At 49.1% G+C, this 23,526-nt stretch overlaps 2 protein-coding genes and 1 long non-coding RNA gene across 5 annotated transcripts; all 3 read left to right on the plus strand.

Moving 5' to 3' along the window:
- The first annotated feature begins 387 nt into the window (after positions 1-387).
- Positions 388-3,293, plus strand: LOC116653176 (E3 ubiquitin-protein ligase PHF7-like). Of its 3 annotated transcripts, XM_085536739.1 has the most exons (8): positions 388-636; positions 728-829; positions 1,073-1,197; positions 1,349-1,511; positions 1,606-1,712; positions 1,931-2,044; positions 2,201-2,319; positions 2,485-3,293. In XM_085536739.1, exons 1-8 carry the CDS (start codon positions 595-597, stop codon positions 3,096-3,098), a joined length of 1,386 nt encoding a protein of 461 aa, XP_085392865.1. In that variant the 5' UTR covers positions 388-594; the 3' UTR covers positions 3,099-3,293. The 3 variants fall into 3 exon arrangements, with proteins under 3 accessions (XP_085392865.1, XP_085392864.1, XP_085392863.1); XM_085536738.1 differs by having other exon boundaries at positions 1,073-1,511; XM_085536737.1 differs by having other exon boundaries at positions 388-829; positions 1,073-1,511.
- Positions 3,294-8,121: 4,828 nt separating this feature from the next.
- Positions 8,122-8,951, plus strand: LOC146762225 (uncharacterized). The gene is made up of 3 exons (XR_014932840.1): positions 8,122-8,345; positions 8,589-8,713; positions 8,865-8,951. It is a non-coding gene; the product is annotated as an uncharacterized LOC146762225 (long non-coding RNA).
- A 456-nt stretch (positions 8,952-9,407) lies between these two features.
- On the plus strand, positions 9,408-10,709 carry LOC146762226 (uncharacterized). The gene is made up of 2 exons (XM_085511703.1): positions 9,408-9,834; positions 10,000-10,709. Exons 1-2 carry the CDS (start codon positions 9,645-9,647, stop codon positions 10,611-10,613), a joined length of 804 nt encoding a protein of 267 aa, XP_085367829.1. The 5' UTR covers positions 9,408-9,644; the 3' UTR covers positions 10,614-10,709.
- Positions 10,710-23,526: the final 12,817 nt, after the last annotated feature.

The following is a 23,526-nucleotide window of genomic DNA, read 5'->3' on the forward strand; positions in this document are numbered from 1 at the left end:
AGCTGTGGGGCTGCCACCATCTTGCCTGGGAGCCAAGGGCCCGCGCCCACACCTGCCATGGGGCGGTGACCGTGATGTCACAGTGGGTGTCAGGGAGCGGCCATTGTGACGTGATGCTTGGAGCAGAGCTAAGGCTGCCGGGCACAGGCCGAGCACCAGTGCGGTTTGGTGAGGTGAAGTGAGAGCAGTGACTCTTGCAGTGCTCGCTGTTATCGCATATCATGGCTGATAGAAAGAGAAAGGCCTCCAGCTCGGAGGAACCAGGTGAGGCCACAACATCCCTGTGCACAGCTCCCAGTACTGGGCAGAGGGGTGCTGGGGCTCTGCCTGCGGCTGAGAGCTGAGAGGGGAGGAAGGGGCAGGCAGGAGCTCCCAGACGGGCACACATTGGCGTGTGGCTGCCTTGGGTGGGCCTGCCACGGCCCCTTCCCCTCCACCAACTCCAGCCAGCACGGCAGGCACAGAGCAGCAGTGAGGGTCTGACTGGGGACACCTGGCCCCACCAGGTGCTCACTGCTGCTCACATTTGATTTCTCCTCTGCAGAGTGTGTGCTGTGTGGCCGGGCAGACTTTGACCCGGACATCGTCGGCCACATGATTGGTGACTATTTCATTTCTGTCCATGAGTTCTGCATGGTGAGTTCCCCCAGCTGATCCTGACCGCTTCCTGACAGGATGCTCCCTTCCTTCCTGGCCTCATGAGACCCTGCTCTTTTCTCTCCTCCAGGCTTTTGCCCACGTCGTTTTGGAAGAAACACCCCCCGATGAGGAAGACATGGGCATTGACTTTGCTCCCCTCATGTGCAAGGTCAAGCAGGCAAACCACAAGGTGAGCAGCTGACCACAGCAGGCACATTTCTGCCAGGAGGGGCTCTCACACCAGCTTAGCCTTGACCCAAAGAGAGCAATCGCAGCCCTTCCAACCACCTCCAACGCTAATCCTGCCCTGTTTGCCAGGCTGCTTTGTACAGCGTGTCCCAGCAGCGTCCACACCTGTGCCCTGCCCACAGCTGTGAGGCTGGCCATGCAGGCCCTGAGCCTGCCGCTGATGGGGCTCTTGTGATCTTTACAGCAATGCTTTGTTTGCGGTGAGAGGGGGGCTGCCATCACATGCGCAGAGAGCGGCTGTACACGCAGCTTCCATCTGCCCTGCGCTGAGGACGGGCAATGCATCACCCAATACTTTGGAGAGCACAGGTAAGGGCTGTCAGCAGCAGCCAAGCCATGGAGGAACCCACAAGGTCATCTGTCAGCAGCCTGCCAAGACCAAGGCCTGGGGGTGCATTCCTGCCCCTCTGCCCTCCTCACAGCACTTCTCAGCGTGCCCATCCCTTCCATCTTCCCCCAGGTCCTTCTGTTGGGAGCACCGTCCTCGACAGACACCTGTCAGAGCTCCAGCAGAAGACACCAACTGCGTCATCTGCCAGGAGACCGTGGGGGACAGCTTGTCCTACTACACCATGGTGTGCCCAGCGTGCACACAAAACTGGTTCCACCGCGGATGCATCCAGGTAGGAGCCCTCCCCTCACCCTGCACACACGTTGCCTGCCCAGCAGCACCAGGCACCGCTCACGCTCACTCTGCTTCTTGCGCTTCTCCTGCAGAAACAGGCTTTGAATGCTGGCATGGACTGCTTCCGGTGCCCTGCCTGTAGAGACAACACTGTGTTCTGCACCGAAATGTCCACCATGGGGATCCACGTCCCAGACAGGTTGGTGTCCTTCTGCCAAATCATCCAGATGAGAAGGCGTGAATGCTGGGCTGGCCCAATGAGTGTCTTGGCAGGCCTGACCCTTGGCTGTCGCAGGAGCACGTGCCTCAGCTTCGTGGAGAAGCTGGAAATGCCGTTGGGGTGGATGAGATGGGATGACCTTGGATCTCACGCTGGGGATGCTGGGGACTCATCACATTCCCTCCATTCTCTTGTAGAAGACCCTCATGGGAGGACAATGGTGAATACGAAGGACTTCGACAGAGGCACCGGAACTGCGATGCCATCAAGTGCCTTTGCCCTAGAGGCAGACGGCAGGCAGCTACAAGGGGGTGAGTTACCACAGCAGCTCTCTGAGGCTCTGCGAGGGATCTCAGCCTCACCACAGGCTGGGGGAGCAAGGACTGAGCACCAGAGATGTGCTGTGCCCGGCACTCCCTGCCTTGGCTCACTTGGTCCTCACGACCACAACCTCTTTCCTTCCCCAGGCCCTGGCAGTTGATGCTGTGCAGCTCCTGTGCTGCTGAGGGGACCCACAGACGCTGCTCCCACTTGAGCAATACAACAGCCAAGTGGGAGTGCGACAGCTGTGCTGGCCTGGGAACCGGTAAGAGGCAATGAGTTGCGTGGCACCGCGTTGGGACCAGGAAGGACCTGGCAGCATGCACTCGGGGCAGCTTTGACAGGGTCTGTCTGCCCCAGGGGGGATGGCAGCCTGTCCCTACCTGGGGATACAGCTTTCTCCTGCTGACCTTCCCGCCTTCCCTTACAGCCTCCAGCACCATCTTGGAGCTCCCAGGGCCCAGCACTGCCAGCCAGGAGGGCTTGGGGCCATCCCGCAACCACCAGGAACCAGAGGACAGGAGTTCTGGCCCGACCAGCCAGGCAGCAGAGGGGCCATCACACAGTTCCCTGCTGCCAGAGCTCAACAATCAGTCCGGTGAGCCAGGGCCAGAACGAAGAACAGCCCACATACAGGTTCCTGTCCATCAGGAAGCATCTGAGCTGCACCAAGAACATGGCAGCAGAAGCACTGAAAGCAGCTCACAGCCATCCACCAGACGGGGCACACTGGGATCCTCCAGAGCAGCCACTGCGGCTGCACGCAGAAGGCATCCCAGGCAGCGGACACGAAGCCGCTCCCCGCTGCATGGTCAGGCCCCAGCTTCCCAAAGCCGCTCCAGAAGACCTCAAGGCAGCAGGCGAACATCATCTCCAGCTGCTCAGAGAAGATCCCGCAGCACCACCAGAGCGGTGACAAGGAGGTCCTCGACGGTTTCCCTGCCATCAAACACCGTGGAACGGCCCAGGCAGCCACGGGAGGCCCGCAGGAGAAGCCGTTCCTCAGCGGCACATCGAGCCCCAAATGCCCACAGCTGGCACTGAGGAGGCTGCAGGAGTCACTTCCAACAGCGGGGGCTATCCCGGGAATGAAGTCACTCCTGGATCCAATATCAAAGATCATCATCACCCTTCCCTTCCCCCCCCCTCACCCCAAACACAGACACCCCAAAAACTATGACATCAAACCATCCATGTGCCAGCACAATGTGCTGGCTCTAATCCCAACTGTCCAACAAAATAAACCCAACCCCCCCACCCATATTTCTTTGTCTGCTGTTTCTTCTTTGCTTGTGCTCAGCTTGGCCAACATAGGTGCTCAGATCACGGGGTTATATCCTCCCAAAACCAGCCCAGTGTTTGTGCGAAGGCAGGGTAGCCGATGGGCAGCCTGGGGAATTGGGTAGAGCAGAACTAGATGAGGTTCAGCTAGGCTAAGTGCAGGGCAGTGCACCTGGGGAGGAAGAAACACACACTTCTGTAAAATTAGGAGCTGAGCAGCTGGAAAGGAGCTCTGAGGGGAAGGATCTGGGGTCCCTGGAGACCAGTGGGGTTGTCGGGAACCATCAGAGTGCCCTTGTGGGCAAGAAGACCTGTGTCAGCATGGACTGCATTCGAAGGAGCCTGGCCAGCTGGGCAAATGGAGTTCTCCTCTCCCTCTACTCTGCCCCAGTGAGGCTACATCTGGGCACTGAAGGCAGCTCCCGCATTCCACTAGACAGGACACATCAAGAGCCTCCAGAACAGCCACTGCCGCTGCACGCAGAACGCGTCCCAGGCAGTGGCGAACGAGCCGGACACGAAGCCGCTCCCCGCTGCAAGGTCGGGCCCCAGGTTCCCAGAGCCCGACTAGAAGACCTCAAGGCAGCAGGCACACACCAGCTCCAGCTGCTCTGAGCAGAGCCCGTAGCACCACCAGACCGGTGACAGGGAGGTCCTTCAGGGCTTCCCTGCGTTCAGATGCTGTAGAATGGTCCAGGCAGCCACGGGAGGCCCGCATGCAAAGCCTTTCCTCAGCGGCACGTCTATGTCCATATGCCCAAAGCCGGCTGAGAAGAGGCTGCAGGAGACGGCAAAGGCTGTCCCAGGAATGAATCCAACATCGAAGCTAGCATCCAGCCTAGATCCAGCATCAAGGCAGCATCCCGAATCCACCAGCCATCCCCAAAATTACATCAGGGAAATGGTTCCAACAGTGCTGTCTGTCCAAGCAGGAAGACACTGCTTGGTTCAACATCAGTCCAACATCCGATGTCCCCCCCCTAAAATCATCCCTAAAATATGTGGGAAGGAACCAGCCGTGGGCCAGTACTATGTGCTGGCTCCAGTCCACCACAACAAACAAGAATCCAACACAATAAACCCAACCATCCCCCTTACATTTCTTTGTCAGCTTCCTTTTCTGTGCTTGTCCTGATGTGGGCAAACTTAGGTTCTGGGATCATAGGGTTTTCTCCTCCTAAGCAGCTTCCCTGTGGTTGTGCAAAGGCTGCTGGGCAGCCCCTGCACAGCCTGGACAATTGGCTGCAGCAGAACTAGATGACGTTCAACTAGTCTAACTGCAGGGCACTACACCTGGGGAGGATGAAGCGCACGCTTCTATAAAGTTCAGAGCTGAGCTGCTGGACAGGAGCTCTGTGGGGAAGGTTCTGAGTTCTCAGGAGGCCAGTAGGGTGGTCGGGAGATGTCAGGGTTCCCTTGTAGCCAAGAAGACCTGTGGCAACCTGGGCTGCGTTCAAAGGAGCGTGGCCACCTGGGCAAAAGTAGTTCTCTTCTCCCTCTACTTTGCCCAGCGAGGCCACATCTGGAGTCCTGTGTCCAGGTCTGGGCTCTGCATCTCGAGAACGGCAGGGAACTGCTGGAGAGTCCAGCAATGGATTGCAAAGACGATGAGGGTCCTGGAGGAGCACCTGCCTCAGCAGGAAGGGCTGATACATCTACTGCTGTTTAGCTTGCAGGAGTCTGACAGGGGATCTTATCAATTCTTTTCATTACTTCAGTGGTGGCTCCCAAGAGGATCAGACCAAACTTTCTTCCTTGCTGCCCTGCAACAGCACCAAGGAGTATTAGGCACTAACTCTTCCATAGGAACGTGACCAAACACTTCTTTACAGTCAGGGTGACCCAACACTGGGACAAGCTGTTCAGAGAAGTTGTGGACTCTCCTTATTCCTGAGATATTCAAAAGACGCCTGGATGCTTTTTAGTGCAGACTGCTGGAGTCCCCAACGTGGAGCTGTCAGAGCACAGCCAGAGGAGGGCCACAAAGACTGCCAGAGGGCTGGAGCACATCCATCGCCTGCAAGGACAGTCTCAGTGAGCTGGGGCTCTTCAGCATGGACAAGAGAATGCTCAAAGGAGACTGGTGGCCACATTACAGTCCCAGAATGGTGCCTACAGCAAAGCTGGGGAGGGACTTAAATGGGTCAAAATGAAGGATCCATCCAGGAAAGTACAGCTGTGGGTGCAGCCTACATCAGGCCTCTGCCTGAGTGGCTGAGGCGGTGGGGATTGAACGGGCAGAAACCCCTAAGAAATCCCCGATGGCCGCGATGAGCTGCTTTGGAGCATTCCCGTCCTGATCCTCAGTGACTGATCGCGAGGCACAGAGTGGTTTTGGCTGGTTCCTTTATCAAGGGATACGCTGGGATATCGGAGCAGCCTGGCGGCCCTCACCATTGCGGCTGGCACGGGGCGGGCACTGCCACGGCAATGGCTCTGCCTCCACGGCCTCTGCCTAGAAAAGGCCTTTCGGAGGGCTGGGACGCCACACGTTCAAGCGACTGCCCAGTGAGGAGTTGAATTACCTGGAGCTGAATCTAGCTAAGGAGATAAAGGATAATCAGCGGCGTCCCCCAGGGGTCTGTGCTGGGTCCGGTCTTGTTCAACATCTTCATCAACAACCTTGATGAGGGGATAGTGACCACCCTCAGAAAGTTTGTGATGACATGAAGTTGGGAGGATTGGCTGTCATGCCTGAAGGCTGTGCAGGCATTCAGCAGGACCTGGTCAGGCTGGAGAGCTGGGCAGTAAGAAACCGGATGAGGTTTAACAAAAGCAAGTGTAGAGTCTTGCACTTGGGTAGAAAGAATTGCATGCACCAGTACAGGCTGGGGGAAGGCCTGCTGGAGAGGAGCTCTGCTGAGAGGGACCTGGGCATCCTGCTGGACAACAGATTGACCATGAGCCAGCAGTGTGCCCTTGTAGCCAAGAAGGCCAATGGCATAATGGGGTACATTAAAAAGAGCGTGTCCAGCAGGTCGAGGGAGGTGATCCTCCCCCTCTACTCTGCCCTGTTGAGGCCTCATCTGGAATATTGTGTCCAGTTCTGGTCTCCGCAGTACAAAAAAGACAGGGATCTCTTGGAAAGAGTCTAGCACAGGGCCACGAAGATGATGAAGGGCCTGGAGCATCTCCCCTATGAGGAGAGACTTAGCAAACTGGGTCTGTTTAGCCTTGAGAAAAGAAGGCTGAGAGGGTATTTGATCCGGGTTTATAAATACCTGAGGTGTGGGGGCCATAGTGGCGAGGCTGGTCTCTTTTCGGTAGTGCGTGGAGACAGGACTAGGGGTAATGGGATGAAAGTGCAGCATAGGAAGTTCCGCACGAATGTGCAGAAGAACTTCTTTACAGTGAGGGTGACGGAGCACTGGAACAAGCTGCCCAGGGAGGTGGTGGAGTCTCCTTCTCTGGAGATACTCAAGACCCGCCTGGACACCTACCTGTGCGACGTGGTGTAGGGAGCCTGCTTTGGCAGGGGGTTGGACTCGATGATCTCTAGAGGTCCCTTCCAACCCCTACAATTCCATGAATCTGTGATTCTGTGTGAAACGTGGAAGGATATTCACAGCTTCACGAAGGACCTGGATGAAGGGACAAAGCGTACCCCTGGCATGTGTCTGGAAGTGGTGGGCATGCCATAATGCAGTGCTGACATTTACAGACAGTTAGCCACGGTGAGAGCTGGACAGAGAGGAACCTGGTGGGGTAGACAAAATCCAAGTGCAAGCTGGTAACCCGGGGCAGGGGAAGAAGCGCACACGTCAGTGCGGGACAGGGGCTGGAGAAGAGCTCTGCACGGAAGGACCTGGGTGTCCTGGTGGACACCAGGCTGTCCATTTCCACCTACTGGAGGTGATCCTGGTCAGCCTTGAAGGAGAGGTATCCTTCCAAAGAAGACGTGGTCTGTTTCATTGGCAAGCGGACAACCATGGAGAAGGGTGTTGAGCAAAGGAAGAAATGAGCTGTGCTCATTTCAAGTGTTTGAAGAGAAACAGAAACATCAGCCTTGATCTCGATGTCTTTTTTTTGTTGTTTGTTTCACTTGGAAACGTGTTTCTTTATTGAGTGGTACATTTTATGACTTAGCCTCATCTGAGATAATAGTGGCCACAGCTTTGACAGAAAGAGGGGCGATCAACACAGCATGTTGGGAGGAAATCCTTTCCTAGGTTGCCCAGAGAAGCTGTGGGGCTGCCACCATCTTGCCTGGGAGCCAGGGGCCCGCGCCCACAGCTGCCATGGGGCGGTGACCGTGATGTCACAGTGGGTGTCAGGGAGCGGCCATTGTGACGTGATGCTTGGAGCAGAGCTAAGGCTGCCGGGCTCAGGCCGAGCACCAGTGCGGTTTGGTGAGGTGAAGTGAGAGCAGTGACTCTTGCAGTGCTCGCTGTTATCGCATATCATGGCTGATAGAAAGAGAAAGGCCTCCAGCTCGGAGGAACCAGGTGAGGCCACAACATCCCTGTGCACAGCTCCCAACACTGGGCAGAGGGGTGCTGGGGCTCTGCCTGCGGCTGAGAGCTGAGAGGGGAGGAAGGGGCAGGCAGGAGCTCCCAGACAGGCACACATTGGCGTGTGGCTGCCTTGGGTGGGCCTGCCACGGCCCCTTCCCCTCCACCAACTCCAGCCAGCACGGCAGGCACAGAGCAGCAGTGAGGGTCTGACTGGGGACACCTGGCCCCACCAGGTGCTCACTGCTGCTCACATTTGATTTCTCCTCTGCAGTGTGTGTGCTGTGTGGCCGGGCAGAGTGTGACCCGGACATCGTCGGCCACATGATTGGTGACTATTTCATTTCTGTCCATGAATTCTGCATGGTGAGTTCCCCCAGCTGATCCTGACCGCTTCCTGACAGGATGCTCCCTTCCTTCCTGGCCTCATGAGACCCTGCTCTTTTCTCTCCTCCAGGCTTTTGCCCACGTCGTTTTGGAAGAAACACCCCCTGATGAGGAAGACATGGGCATTGACTTTGCTCCCCTCATGTGCAAGGTCAAGCAGGCAAACCACAAGGTGAGCACCTGATCACAGCAGGCACATTTCTGCCAGGAGGGGCTCTCACACCAGCATGGTCTTGACCCAAAGAGAGCAATCACAGCCCTTCCAACCACCTCCAATGCTAATCCTGCCCTGTTTGCCAGGCTGCTTTGTAGAGCATCACCCAGCAGCGTCCACACCTGTGCCCTGCCCACAGCTGTGAGGCTGGCCATACAGGCCCTGAGCCTGCCGCTGATGGGGCTCTTGTGATCTTTACAGCAATGCTTTGTTTGCGGTGAGAGGGGGGCTGCCATCACATGCGCAGAGAGCGGCTGTACACGCAGCTTCCATCTGCCCTGCGCTGAGGACGGGCAATGCATCACCCAATACTTTGGAGAGCACAGGTAAGGGCTGTCAGCAGCAGCCAAGCCACGGAGGAACCCACAAGGTCACCTGCCAGCAGCCTGCCACGGCCAAGGCCTGGGGGTGCATTCCTGCCCCTCTGCCCTCCTCACAGCACTTCTCAGCGTGCCCATCCCTTCCATCTTCCCCCAGGTCCTTCTGTTGGGAGCACCGTCCTCGACAGACACCTGTCAGAGCTCCAGCAGAAGACACCAACTGCGTCATCTGCCAGGAGACCGTGGGGGACAGCTTGTCCTATTACACCATGGTGTGCCCAGCGTGCACACAAAACTGGTTTCACCGCGGATGCATCCAGGTAGGAGCCCTCCCCTCACCCTGCACACACGTTGCCTGCCCAGCAGCACCAGGCACCGCTCACACTCACTCTGCTTCTTGCGCTTCTCCTGCAGAAACAGGCTTTGAATGCTGGCATGGACTGCTTCCGGTGCCCTGCCTGTAGAGACAACACTGTCTTCTGCACCGAAATGTCCACCATGGGGATCCACGTCCCAGACAGGTTGGTGTCCTTCTGCCAAATCATCCAGATGAGAAGGCGTGAATGCTGGGCCGGCCCACTGAGTGTCTCGGCAGGCCTGACCTTGGCTGTCGCAGGAGCACGTGCCTCAGCTTCGTGGAGAAGCTGGAAATGCCGTTGGGGTGGATGAGATGGGATGACCTTGGATCTCACGCTGGGGATGCTGGGGACTCATCACATTCCCTCCATTCTCTTGTAGAAGACCCTCATGGGAGGACAATGGTGAATACGCAGGACTTCGACAGAGGCACCGGAACTGCGATGCCATCAAGTGCCTTTGCCCCAGAGGCAGACGGCAGGCAGCTACAAGGGGGTGAGTTACCACAGCAGCTCTCTGAGGCTCTGCGAGGGATCTCAGCCTCACCACAGGCTGGGGGAGCAAGGACTGAGCACCAGAGATGTGCTGTGCCCTGCACTCCCTGCCTTGGCTCACTTGGTCCTCACGACCACAACCTCTTTCCTTCCCCAGGCCCTGGCAGTTGATGCTGTGCAGCTCCTGTGCTGCTGAGGGGACCCACAGACGCTGCTCCCACTTGAGCAATACAACAGCCAAGTGGGAGTGCGACAGCTGTGCTGGCCTGGGAACCGGTAAGAGGCAATGAGTTGCGTGGCACCGCGTTGGGACCAGGCAGGACCTGGCAGCATGCACTCGGGGCAGCTTTGACAGACTCTGTCTGCCCCAGGGGGGATGGCAGCCTGTCCCTACCTGGGGATACAGCTTTCTCCTGCTGACCTTCCCGCCTTCCCTTACAGCCTCCAGCACCATCTTGGAGCTCCCAGGGCCCAGCACTGCCAGCCAGGAGGGCTTGGGGCCATCCCGCAACCACCAGGAACCAGAGGACAGGAGTTCTGGCCCGACCAGCCAGGCAGCAGCGGGGCCATCACACAGTTCCCTGCTGCCAGAGCTCAACAATCAGTCCGGTGAGCCAGGGCCAGAACGAAGAACAACCCAGATACAGGTTCCTGTCCATCAGGAAGCATCTGAGCTGCACCAAGAACATGGCAGTACAAGCACTGAAAGCAGCTCACAGCCATCCACCAGACGGGGCACACTGGGATCCTCCAGAGCAGCCACTGCAGCTGCACGCAGAAGGCGTCCCAGGCAGCGGACACGAAGCCGCTCCCCGCTGCATGGTCGGGCCTCAGCTTCCCAAAGCCGCTCCAGAAGACCTCAAGGCAGCAGGCGAACATCATCTCCAGCTGCTCAGAGAAGATCCCGCAGCACCACCAGAGCGGTGACAAGGAGGTCCTCGACGGTTTCCCTGCCATCAAACACCGTGGAACGGCCCAGGCAGCCACGGGAGGCCCGCAGGAGAAGCCGTTCCTCAGCGGCACATCGAGCCCCAAATGCCCACAGCTGGCACTGAGGAGGCTGCAGGAGTCACTTCCAGCAGCAGGGGCTATCCCGGGAATGAAGTCACTCCTGGATCCAATATCAAAGATCATCATCACCCTTCCCTTCCCCCCCCCCAGCACAATGTGCTGGCTCTAATCCCAACTGTCCAACAAAACAAACCCAACCCCCCCACCCATATTTCTTTGTCTGCTGTTTCTTCTTTGCTTGTGCTCAGATGGGCAAACTTGGGCTCTGGGATCACAGGGTTATATTCTCCCAAAACCAGACCAGTGTTTGTGCGAAGGCTGCTGGGTAGCCCATGGGCAGCCTGGGGAATTGGGTAGAGCAGAACTAGATGAGATTCAGCTAGGCTAAGTGCAGGGCAGTGCACCTGGGGAGGAAGAATCACACACTTCTGTAAAATTAGGAGCTGAGCAGCTGGAAAGGAGCTCTGAGGGGAAGGATCTGGGGTCCCTGGAGGCCAGTGGGGTGTTCTGGAGCCATCAGAGTGCCCTTGTGGGCAAGAAGACCCGTGGCAGCATGGACTGCATTCAAAGGAGCCTGGCCAGCTGGGCAAATGGAGTTCTCCTCTCCCTCTACTCTGCCCCAGTAAGGCTACATTTCCAGTCCTGTGTCCAGGTGTCGGCTCCGCTGTTCGAGAACGGCATGGAACTGCTGGAGAGTCCAGCAATGGATTGCAAAGATGATGAGGGTCCTGGAGGAGCACCTGCCTCAGCAGGAAGGGCTGATACATCTACTGCTGTTTAGCTTGCAGGAGTCTGACAGGGGATCTTATCAATGCTTATTATTACTTCAGTGGTGGCTGCCTAGAGGATGAAGCCATTCAGATGATCAGGTTGGATATAAGGAGGAAGTTTTTCACCCAGAGTGTGGTGACGCACTGGATCATGTTTCCCATTGAGGCTGTGGATGCCCCATCCCTGGATGCATTCAAGGCCAGGCTATATGTGGTTCTTGGCAGACTGGTCTGGTAACTGGCTACCCTGCACAAAACAAGGGGGTTAAAACTGTAAGATTTTTTTATATACTTTTTAACCCAGACCTTTCTTTGATTCCATGGAATCAAAGATTATATAGGGGAAATCAAAGATTATTATAGGGGAAAAACTTTGCTTTCTCCCCTATTTCCTTTTGTTCTTTTCACTCTTCAAAGACGCAGTGGGGCAATCGGGATTTCAGTGATGTTCATATGATTAAATAAGGTTACATTGCTGAACAAAATGGGATGCATCAGAATGTCAAGAGCCTTTTACAGAAATCCAGGAGTCTCATCTACCTGTTTTATAAGGAAATGTGCTTCTCTTCACTGTCCCTTTGTGTCAGCGTTACTCAGGACACAGGGATGCAGCCATCTGCTCAGCCAAAGACTTCCAACTCACCACTTCAGATACTGGGGTCAGCCCAGATGACTTCCACTGGTTTGTTTCAGCTTCAGTCAACCTGTGATTCTCTAATTTCTTCTATTTCATTAGAGCCTGATTGTAAAATAGATGTAATTATAAGAGGAACTGCAATGAAAAGGCACTTTATTCATATATATATTATATATATTATATTATATATATTCATATATTATTCATATGGAGTTAATCAAGTATAGTAGCCACAGAGATTGCAAAATATCCTGTCTATATACAAATTCTGCAGCAAAACCTGCATTCAACCTGGTTGTTGGTGTGAAGATGTACTTCTTCTAAGGGACTGAGGCACTCCTGAAGGTACCTTAGGTGAGAAAAGACACAGATAGATTGGTGATATCAAGAGGAGACATGAACATGGAGGGTTGGAAGGAGAGTGAGGCTCTTTGATGTATTCAGCTGAAGCACTAATGAAGAGTAGTGGGCATGCTTACATTCAGGTTGCTTAATAGAAAAAAACTGTTTCCAGAAAGAATGGTTGGGCATTGGAGCAGGCTGCCCAGGGAGGCGGTGGGTTCACTGTCCCTTGTGGTGTTCAAGGAAAGGGTAGATGTGGAACTGAAAGAGATGGTTTGGTGGGTATGGTGGGGAGGGGTTGATGGTTGGACTGGGTGATCTTAGCAGTGCTTTAAAACCTTAATTATTTTGTGTTTCTATGATTCCATGTTAAGATGTTAATCCAGAGGGGAATGTCACATTTCAGGACCTGGTGGACAGTGAGCCTTACCTGTCTCAAAAGCTGACCCTGACCATTTCTTGTTACTTAAGCTGATGATCCCACTGCTATTTAGAATAGTATGGGGATATCCTTGCATAACTTAGAATCTAAGTTAATCCTTGGTTCAAGTTTGTGTGTGTGTGTTTGTGAATAATAGATTTTTCTGTGCTAAAACTATCAAAGGCTCTGACAAGCAGCTGCTCTGTTCCCTTGGGCAAATATCCTATAAGGAGCAGCAGCAACAGCCCAGATTTGCATGTTTGATGCAGTGCTGTGTCTCAGTTTAAAAGGAGGCAATCTGGGTCTTAGTTCATTGCATGCCTGTTGAAACCTTGGCACTGGACTGCAGCACAGTAGCATGTGTGGAGTTTTTTTTGAGACACAGAGATACTTTTCTCTCCCAGGAGTGTAATTTATGTCTTGATTAATCTAAAAATGTGGGGGTTGTATGCTAAGGGATGCAGGGGGGATTTTTTAGTAGTATGAAAAAGGAAAGGAAAGCATCTGCTGCAATTGCTTTCATATTGGAAAATCAGCTATGCTGTAGGCAAATGCTGTGCCTCGGCGGAGCAGAGACAATTTCAGGTAATTAATGCTCTTCCTTTATCAGCACTGGGAAAATCGTGGATGTTAGCAGGAGATTTCTTCTCTTCTTCTTTTGACTTCATGTCAAAACTTGAAGCTGCGGAAAGAGGGTGATTCATAAGAGAAAGCTCAGAATCTGGTGCAGGAGCTGAGTTCTGAGTCAAGGATGCTGAGTTGTAGCTGTTGAGGTTGAAGCCATTTTCTTCCATGTGCATTGAATTGCTTAAGCTGTTTTTCTTATTCTGAGTCAGACACCCTCCTAACAAACCTGTGTTTGGAAAATAGATGCAGTAAATCCCTTGTTTACCCAAACAGAGGGAAGTGAACCCTGCTTTACAGCTCCAAAAACACACACCTGCCCTGGCTGACAGCGGTGGAAGCAGTAGATATTTTTTTGTCATCTCATTGGATACCTTTATTAGCTGAGAAAATTCCATCTTGGAGGTAGGAAATTAAGAACTGCAAATGCCAACCTCAGATAGATCCACTCATGAAATGGAACTCAACATGGAAAAGTACCTATGAATTGCATTTGCAGTGACACAAGGTTGAGGATTCAGGTGTTGGAGATTCCCACACCTGCAGCAATCACTGACAGACATATCTCTTATCACAGTACTCCAAGGGCAGACCAACAGCTACTTATTTCTTAGTCTTGGACATGCAAAAGCAGAGCAACATAATATGAATATAACTAAAGATGGATGTGATCAGCTTTAATGGAAGGAAGTCTAATTCTCTTTCTTTTTAGGCTGTCCTTACATTTAATTTGATGTCTGTCCTACATTTGATCACATGGGGTTAGAAGAGTTTTTAGGCCCTTTGAAGACATAAAGCACATGAACATATTAAACACATACATTAGCATTTGTCTACAAACTATTCCATTTGGTTATTTCTTGATGAAATAACTGAGGAGGCTTTGGCAATGCCATCCCATGTGGCTGTTGTTGACTACTTTTCTATAATAGGTTCTGGCTATTTCCATACTCAGCAAGTATTGTGGTCTTGGACATGAAGAAACCTCAGCCTCAGACAGACAGAGAGGAGATAGTGCTCTCAGTTGCACCTGGGTCTCCCTTCATGTTTACAGACAAAAAGTTTACAACAGGCTTTTCAGAAATACATCAGTACTTATCCTTAACAGGAAGAGAACAGGAAAATAGTTCTGTAGCTCTTAGGACTTCATTAGCTGAAAGATTTGTATAGGTGCCTATTGATATTCACAGGTCACCTACTGTTAAAAGCATCACAGCTCTGATGGTGAAAAACCTCTTCCTCTAGACTGGAGTTCTGCTTCCAAATTGTCTGACCTTTATCTCTGCAGCTTGATGAGTTAAATCAGTGTCACCAGCCCGTGGAGCTGTGAGGCTCCTTTGACAGAGGTGCAGAGCCACTGTCAGTTCTGTTCTTCATGCTCGAGAATCTCACCGCTCCCGTAAGATGCAATTTGCACTCCCTTCACTTGCAACACCTCAGTGCAGAGGGGAGAGCATAGGGGGAGGATTTGGCTCTCTGAGGTGCACAGAGTATTGGTTTGTGTGAGGTGTGATCCTATGGGTGAACCAGAAGACGGGGGTTTATTGTCACCTCCACCACCTGTGATGTACAGAGCCATTGCTGGGGTCAGCCATCAAACCCCAAGCAAATCCCAAGTGCCCTCTGAATGAAAGGCTAATTCAATTTAAAATGGATTTGCACTCTTGCTAACAGACACTTGATTTTGTAACAATGATTAGCAGCATAAAAATAAAAAGAGCATCTAACACTGATTAATATCTGAGTCGTGGACTTCTGGGCTGTGTTACACCAGCTGAATTTAGCTATTCAACTGGCATGATGTCTCCTCTGTAATATTAAACTTTTCTGGCATCATTTACCATCCCTCATTCATTTGTGCTTATGCTCAGTGCATGGTCCCAAAGCTTGCACGATGATTTTCCCATACATAAAAGACACACTGACCTTTCATCAATAAGATTTGTATTGTTATTTGACAAGAACAATGTGCTCAAAGAACAGGCTCACAATAGCTTCTATCAATCAAGCACTCTGTGGAAAATAAAAAATGACAATGGAACCTACAGCATTAAATAACACACAGCACTGGAAATTAATCAGGAATCTGGTGTGCTTGAAAAACTAATGTGTTCTTAATAAATTGGATTTGAGTATCACTTATAAGACGTAGATTACCAGCTGAGTGGAGGCTGTTTTGATTTGCTCTGATAAACTCCGGGGGAGCTTGCCCTTGTATGTATTCAAACCTTTGAGGCTACTATAAACCTGCTGCGCTTGGTGACATTTAAGTTATGTGGAAGCTATTCTTTTAATACAAGCAGAACACATGCTTGTAAATAAACCCAAGTCTCAGATCCTGCTCCCGACCATGCCCAAACAACCTAAGGGTTAATAAAAACCTCTGAAAACTAAATACTTCATGACATGTAACAGCTCACCCTTGGAGGAAAAGATGAAAGAGAATGAAGAGCGCATGACATAAATTAGCAAGAGTCACTGGTTGTCTCAGTGGAAGGAACTCGGGTGTGACATGAAATGGGAGGGAGAAGACCTCACTAGAAATAGCACAGAAGGTAGAGGACTCCCATATTTTCAAGTGTTTGCTACGATGCTAATATTAACTAATTCATTTGAGCAAGCTGGGAATGATTGACACTCTCCTAGTAGCTCTTCCTTCTTGATTCAATATTTCCAGTGCTCGAAATGAGGATAAAAGTTAGAATCACAGAACCCTTAAGGTTGGAGGAGGCCAATAAGGTCATCCAGTCCAACCATCATCAAACATCAAAGTTGTTCTCATTCCATTTATTAACAGTATTTCCTATCTGTCTCCACCAGCAGAACTCAGAAAAGAATATTTATATTTAAGCTTTAGTGTATAAGCCATGTCCTTACTCTGAGAGGCTGGGAACAAACTCTTCCCAAGATGTATAGTAGGTCACAGCTGAGCCCCATGGGAGCCAACCACCACTGGCTACCCTCAAAGACAGCAGCAAGAGTTACACAGCCTGATGGTCTGGTCATTGATGAGTGTTCCTATGTGCCTATCACAGACTTCTGATTTGAATAGGAAGCTCATTCTATTCCACAACAATTACCTTCAGCATCGTTAGATGTAGAACGGGATACATCACAGATGTCATTCTCATCTGAACAGAATTCTCATTGGCTTCAGTGGGAAATACCACTCCAGCTCACAGAGGATTAGCAAACTTCCAAACAAAACTCCAAGCCTGAGTGTGTGATTCCTGTTGATCTCAGCCAGAGCTGTGAGCATATCAGAAGGGAAGGAGCCCCAGCCTCTGTGGTTTCTTGTCCGTCCCAGCTAATCTCATGCATCCTGAGCTCTCCTCTACAATTAGACTGATAATTAAGAAATAACAGCATAATATAAATGAACAGTTGATGGCTAGCACTGTTAATATCAGGGATAAATTGAGCAGTAATCTGCAAAGGATGTTATTGCTATTATAAAAATAAAGATCTGTCTCCCCAGCCAATCAATTCAGCAGATATATACCAACAATCAAATTGTTAAAAATGACTTCTATAAATTACCCAGTCTTCCATCTAATGGAGCTAGAAACAGCTGTGAGACAATTTAGAGCTGATATAACCATACGTCGGGAGTGCTTTTTCATCCTGATGCCTTTCCATTCTCTTCAAAGCTGTTGTACTGTAGCAGGCATCTTTGTTTAATGCACCCATGTGAAAACAGACTGTATTTCACACCACGGGTTAGCAGAGTAATTTTGGCAGAAACGCTCAAGAATATATGCATTTAATATGGGTGGAATAATTCAATTTCCTCCTTATTATTTCAGCTATGCAGTTACAATCTCCTTAATTCTTCATTAAACCCTCTGGGCTTAGGGGATGTTGCTGTGTTTTATACTCTGCCGTACCTCTTTCAAGTGAACATGGAAAGGCACACAAAGGAGCAGTTATAATCATGTATTTTTTTTAGTCAGATATATCAGTGATTTCTGCTAAATCAGAGCAATTTAGCACCTTGCTTTTGTCACAGCAGCACCAGCACGGTGGTACATTCGGGCTGCTGACTGTTGGCACTTGGGGCTGATTGCAGACCGTATAATGGGATTTACGAGTGGCACAGTTTTCCTTTTGCATCCTCATCCTGGCTGTGCCCCAGCATGGAGCTCTCCAGCTGGAAGCCACCAAGAGGCACTTTGAGTCACTATCTGTGCACTGGTGTTTGGAAGGAGTAAGGTCAGATGGATATTTCCCTTACTGGCTGCTACATGGTGTCCTTAGTGGAATAAAGCAGGGAAATGCTGGTTGGGGAGTGTGGGGACTTGGCTGTTGTCCATTGGAAGCTGATGTATAACATCTCTGGCAATCTAGTCCTGTGAGTTGGAGCTGATGGCCACTCCGCTGGCTTTCCCAGTCCCTAAGAAGCGCTTTGTCTGCTGGTTTCCACAAGCCTTCCATGAGTTCTGCTCTCCATCGTGCATTATATTTTTTATCTCTCTGCTCAAGGTCCTGAGCACATTGTTTCTCCTTGACTACCACGCTACCAAACCACTGCCCAGATTTTAGATGCACGCAGAAGAGGAGAGCTACTTTTTGTGTCTGGACCTTATGTATAATACATATATCCATATACTCTAGGCTCTCCAAATAAAATTTGGACCACTTTAGCATTGAGGGATTCAGAAAGATCCTTAGCTGCCAGCAATAAGATGCTGCCATGGTCAGCTTAATGCAGAGTGGACATCAGATAGGAATTAACCTGAAAACATTCTGGTTGAAGAACTCATCTAAGTGCAAATGTAGATCTTCCTATTTCTTCAGCTCTTTCTGAATTTGTGCAATTCTTAAGTTAGTTTGAATTAACTTATCGTGCTCCTCGTTTCAGGCCTCAAAACCAGCTCCAGCTTCTTCAAGTTTCACTGGTCCGATCCACAAACATTTTCTTCTTCCTCACCCACCTTAATTCCAGTTTCAGTAACGCCCTTGTCTTCATGAAATACGTTCTTTGAGGTTCATCTGCCTTTCCTGCTATAGCTCCATCTCTACCATTCATTTTTGCCTTTCATCTGTTTGCAGTTGTTTGCAATGTTATTTGAATTTCCACTCGGGCAGTTCAGAAACTGCACTTTTCAGGTTGAGCTTCCCAAAGCAGTCACTTTGCTCTAAACTCTTGCTATTACCTCCGTTAACTAATACATCTAACAACACCATTTTTTTTCCTCTTTCCTTCTGCCTGATTAAAATCAAGATCATGTTTGACTTCCCTTTTCTCATCTATTCCACTTAATGCTACAAACCTCCCCCCACCTTATTTGTCCTGACAGCTAAATTACCTTCCCACCTTTCCTAAAGCAATATGCCACTGTCTATCTTTGCTTCATCAGGCCCTAAAGATTTGCTATTGCAGCACTGATGGCAAGGCACTCACTTCTCTTGGAACAAAGTATGCTGGGATGCACAGCTGGGGCTGAGAGACTGATGATGGTTGGGGCTGTGAGATTCCCAGTCTGTATCCTGCACTACGTGGACCCACTAGACATGCTGAAATGCTTCACTTGATTTTAATGACTTCTGAGGAGGTCAGATGCTCTAGAGCAGGTTATGATGTACTTAATTTTACAACACAGGATCTGGTTGGTATTCTCAGCCAGGGAAAGGCGATCATGTAATAGATTGCGGACTTCATTGTACGCATCCCAAGCGCATCTATTTGGGACAAGGTGCATCTCTTTACTGCAAAATGTTCAGCAACTTGTTTTATGACTGAAAGAGTGACAAAGAGTAATCACAATTTCACATGTGAAATGATATCTCCCACATGCAAGCCATGCAGCCAGAGGCAGGCATCTCTCAGTGTAGGAGGTGTTTCACACTTAATTCCACCTGGACCACGTTGTTCACAGAACTGTATTTGATGCTTCCATGAGTGGGTAATTTAAATAATAGCGCTATAACCTAAGCAATGCTGAAGTGTCAGCTGGAATGAGCACGACACACTTTGATAAGAAGATGCCAGCGCCTTTCCTTTTGTTCAGCGTCTCTAACATGCCTCTCTGTTATAGACATCTCTCTTGGTGTTATGCCAAGAGCAGCTGGAGTGGATCAGAAGTGTCAGTGGTACCCTACTGCCATTAGGCCGACACAGTAGGGGTAATCTTTGTGGACATGCTTGACATACTCATCAAAGCAGCTGGAGATGTACGTAGACATCACCTAAACTTTCAGTAGTAACCAAGCAGTTACTATACCCAGGATGGCAGTTGTACAAATGAAATGAGGAGGAGGAGGGGGAAAAACAGCATTCCTGTTTGCTGCACAGATTCTGAGTCAGAGCAGTATTATTTAGATGTTATTTTGAATAGCACTGTTCTTATATGTGTATCTAAATACCAAAGAGCCCAGTGAGGTGGGTATTTACCTCAGCCAACCTGTCTGCCCATCTCTGCAGGCAGTAGGGACAGGCTGGTTCCCCAAGGGTGGTGCTGAGGAGTTGAGTGCTTTGAGCTGAGAAACTTCTGCTCCTTCACAGAAATAAAAAATGATAAGATTAGTTTCCCAGCTTGTCTGATTTAATGTGGAAGTACAGATAGGGAGGACCTGCTGATAGTACCACTGTAAGAGTGTTCTGGGTCTAAATAGAGATGTGTTTGTGTGCAAAGTTAAACACACCAGTGCATAATGAAGTGCTCCTTGTTGTGAAGTGTCATGTTCGATATCATTAGGACCCAAGCTGATGCGATCCAACCTACCAGGCTGTACTACTCTAATGTTACATGCAGAAAACACGCAGCAGTATGTCAGTGCACTTAGTCAGACAAAGCAATAAAATAAATAAAACAAAAGGGAGCTCTTCTCCTGGCGTCTTAGCAACAGAGTGTTTTTCGTTGTGACTTGGTTTGGTTTTAGTTTTGTTGCTTTGTTATTTGTATTTTCCTATCTATCTGCAGTTACAAGTGGGGAATAATTAATTTAGTCAGAACAAAGTGGACAACCCCTTTGATACAAAATGCATCTCTATTGTCAGGTGTCTGTTGTAAAGAGACTCAGAGAAACAGGGAAAAAATGGGTTGTTTCGCTGAAATATAAATGTGCATAAAAATAAAATAAAATATATAAAATAAATATATATGTAAATATATATATATAAAGGTGCAGTTTCTTCCTACTTATGCAAAGACCTGAATTTTGCAAGTGCATAGAAAGGATCTAAAGACCAAAATATCCCAACTCAAACTAAAGGTGCTTCTAAAGGGCTATGAGTCCCCTCTTTAGCAGGGACTGTTGTGACAGGACAAGGGGAATGGTTTCAATTGGAAAAAAAGGAGATTTAGACTGGATATAAGGAAAAAAAATAATGGTGATAAGGGTAGTGAAGCACTAACACAGCCTGGAGATGTGGCAGATGCTCTGCCCATGGAGACACTCAAGGTCAGGCTGAACTGGGCTCCAAGCACCTGATGGAGCTGTAGTTGTCCCTGTTCACTGCAAGGAAACTTGACTGGATGACCTTTGAAGATCTCTTCCAACTCAAACCATTCTATGATTCTATTAAACAACCAGTGAACAAGAGACCCCTCTTCATGGGCTCCACACCCTTTGAACTTTTTACAGATCTCTATTATATCACTCCCTTCCCATTATCTTATCCCCATTTCCCCATACAGAAAAGCCGTGTAGCCCTTACAAACATTCCAGCCATGAAAACCACTCCACTGCTTGTCACCTTTCTCTCAGCCCTTTCTAGCTCCACATTATCCTTTCCCATAATGGAAATCCAGTGCTATGCCATGTTCATGGCACACTGGGGATATTTTCAGCAATGCTGTGATGCTCTGCTGCATCTTCACAAGTGCCTAAGGGAGAACGTACATTGGCAATGTGCAAGTGGAAAAGCAGAACAGAGCAAGAGCAAGGAGCTACACAAAATCCTTTGTGCTGAATTCTACCAGGCCTTGTTGGGGATTTGGAGCAGCAGTATGAGGAAGCTGAGTTTATGGCTGATATTAACAGCTAGGAAATATTGGCAACTAGTAAGAGAACTTAAGGATATCAACAGCAAATCGATGGCTTGAGGGAAGTACGGACAGTAAGATGTCCTAATAACAAGGCCAGTGTAAAAATATAAGAAACAAATGAAACCTTTAGGATATGCATGATACGAAATAAAGCTAATAAAATTGGTGATTGTGGTTTAGGAAAATATGAAAAGTTTCATAAATATTCATTTTTAATAGAAAGAAGTCAGATTTTATATTCATGTCTTAGTGTAATGAGGAAATACTTTTGATTTTAAGAGTGACTAGGAGGCATATTAAACAGCAACTATTAAAGTTAAACATACTTATATTAGCAGGCCATATAACTAGCTCCTAAGAGTATTAAAGAAATAACTGAAAGGCTCTCTAAACCTTTAAGTGTGGATTTTTCATAAATCTAATACCACTGGGAAAGCTCTAGAGGACTGGTAAAAGTTCATGCCGCACCATTATCCATCCCTGGAGATGTTCAAAGCCAGGTTGCATGAGATCCCAGTCAGCCTGATCGTGGCCATTAAGGTCACTCCCAACCCAAGACATTCTATGATCTAATGACTTCCCTTGGCATCAAATAACTATGCCTGTAACTGCTGGGACTTCACTGTGAAGTGACTCTGCAAATCACATTTGCAGATGACTCAAAAACTGGAGACTGTAAATACTTTCTGAAGGGGCCATGAGGCAATGACAGAGTCTCACCTGGAGGTGAGCTCACAGCATGGTGCTATTGCTCAAAGGGAGGATGTGATCCTTGGGCACAGGAGTGAAAGAAAGATCGAGAGATGAAAACACAGCAATCATTCCCCATCCTTCCTATTTCTTTGTTCCGATTTGAAGACTGGCTTCAACTTATTTGGAAGCCTAGAAATGCTTCTAGGAGCTTGATATGTTAGAATTTGGAGCGTATCTCCATGATTAAGTAAAGAGTTCACAACAGACAGCCCCATAGACACCCATAAAGTACAACTCTGAAAAGTCACCCATTTTGGTCGAGGCTACAGCTTCACCTTGCCACACACCTTGCCTCACCATTGGTGTGAATTAGATCCAGCGATATCCATAAATGTCTGAAAACTTTGCAGCAGAGCATCTGGCTTGTTCATTTGCAAAATGTTCAGGGATTAGCAGAGGTTAAACATACTACATAAATGTCAGATGTTGACAGCATTACATTTGGTGATAATAAACTTTAAGCAGAAGAAAGTTCCCTTAAAATACCAACCTTTCACCCAGCCGTGCTCATGTAAGAGTTTAAAAGATGCTGAACATTACAGGCCCATAAATAATAGTAACGAAAAGGTTGAGAAACCTGTTAGAAAGACGCTGTTCAGTGAATGAGGCTACTGAATCACAGCCAGTGGGGAAACCCAGAATTAGAGCTTTGGGCTTCATTTGTGTTTGATCTGCCCAATTTCAATGTGGAAGAGCTGGCAAAACTTGTAGACCATTTATATTGGTGAAGTTAGCAATTTCTTCAACAAGAGTGCTTTGGTCCTCAAAAAAGCACCACCTTTGAAACTGAACAAGAGACAGGGAAGCAGCACGCAGCCCGCCTTCCTCTTCTTCCTCTCCTTCCTCTCCTTCCTCCACTGGATTCCAATGGTAAGTGATGTGTATGTCCTAGAGCTGGGAAGGCAGGACAGGACTCATATCTCCCAGTTCTCCCCTAACCATCAAGCCACTTCAATAAAAATATATTATTTCATACTGATGATTCAGTACATTTTTCTTCCAAAAGCTCCAAAAAGCAGTGTCTTTTTTTTTTTTTTTTTTCCCTGTTGTTTCCAAAAGCTGAATATCTATGGGAAATAAAAAGTGTGTATGAATTTACAGCAGGGCTTTTATTTCCCCTATTAGATTGCAATACGGATTAGGCAGGTCAGTGCTGTGCTGTTCAAAAGTTTATTTACCTCACACTGAGATTTCTCCTCTACAAAGTAAGGGCAGAGTAACCTTTGCATCTTCAATAGCTCTGGCACTGCTGTGATTTCTCCAAGAGAAATTTGTATATTGTTAGGTTGGCAGTGAGCCACTCAACTTTGCAAGATTCAACTAATAGCTCAGGTGAGCTGAGAAGAGCTACGGTTACTCGGATGTTTCTATACTGCATATCATTAATTAATCTACTACAGCTTGCTCTTTTTGAACTAT

The sequence above is a fragment of the Coturnix japonica genome, chromosome 1, assembly GCF_054131305.1.
Source record: "Coturnix japonica strain WE chromosome 1, WE-NBRP24, whole genome shotgun sequence".
Lineage (NCBI taxonomy): Eukaryota > Metazoa > Chordata > Aves > Galliformes > Phasianidae > Coturnix > Coturnix japonica.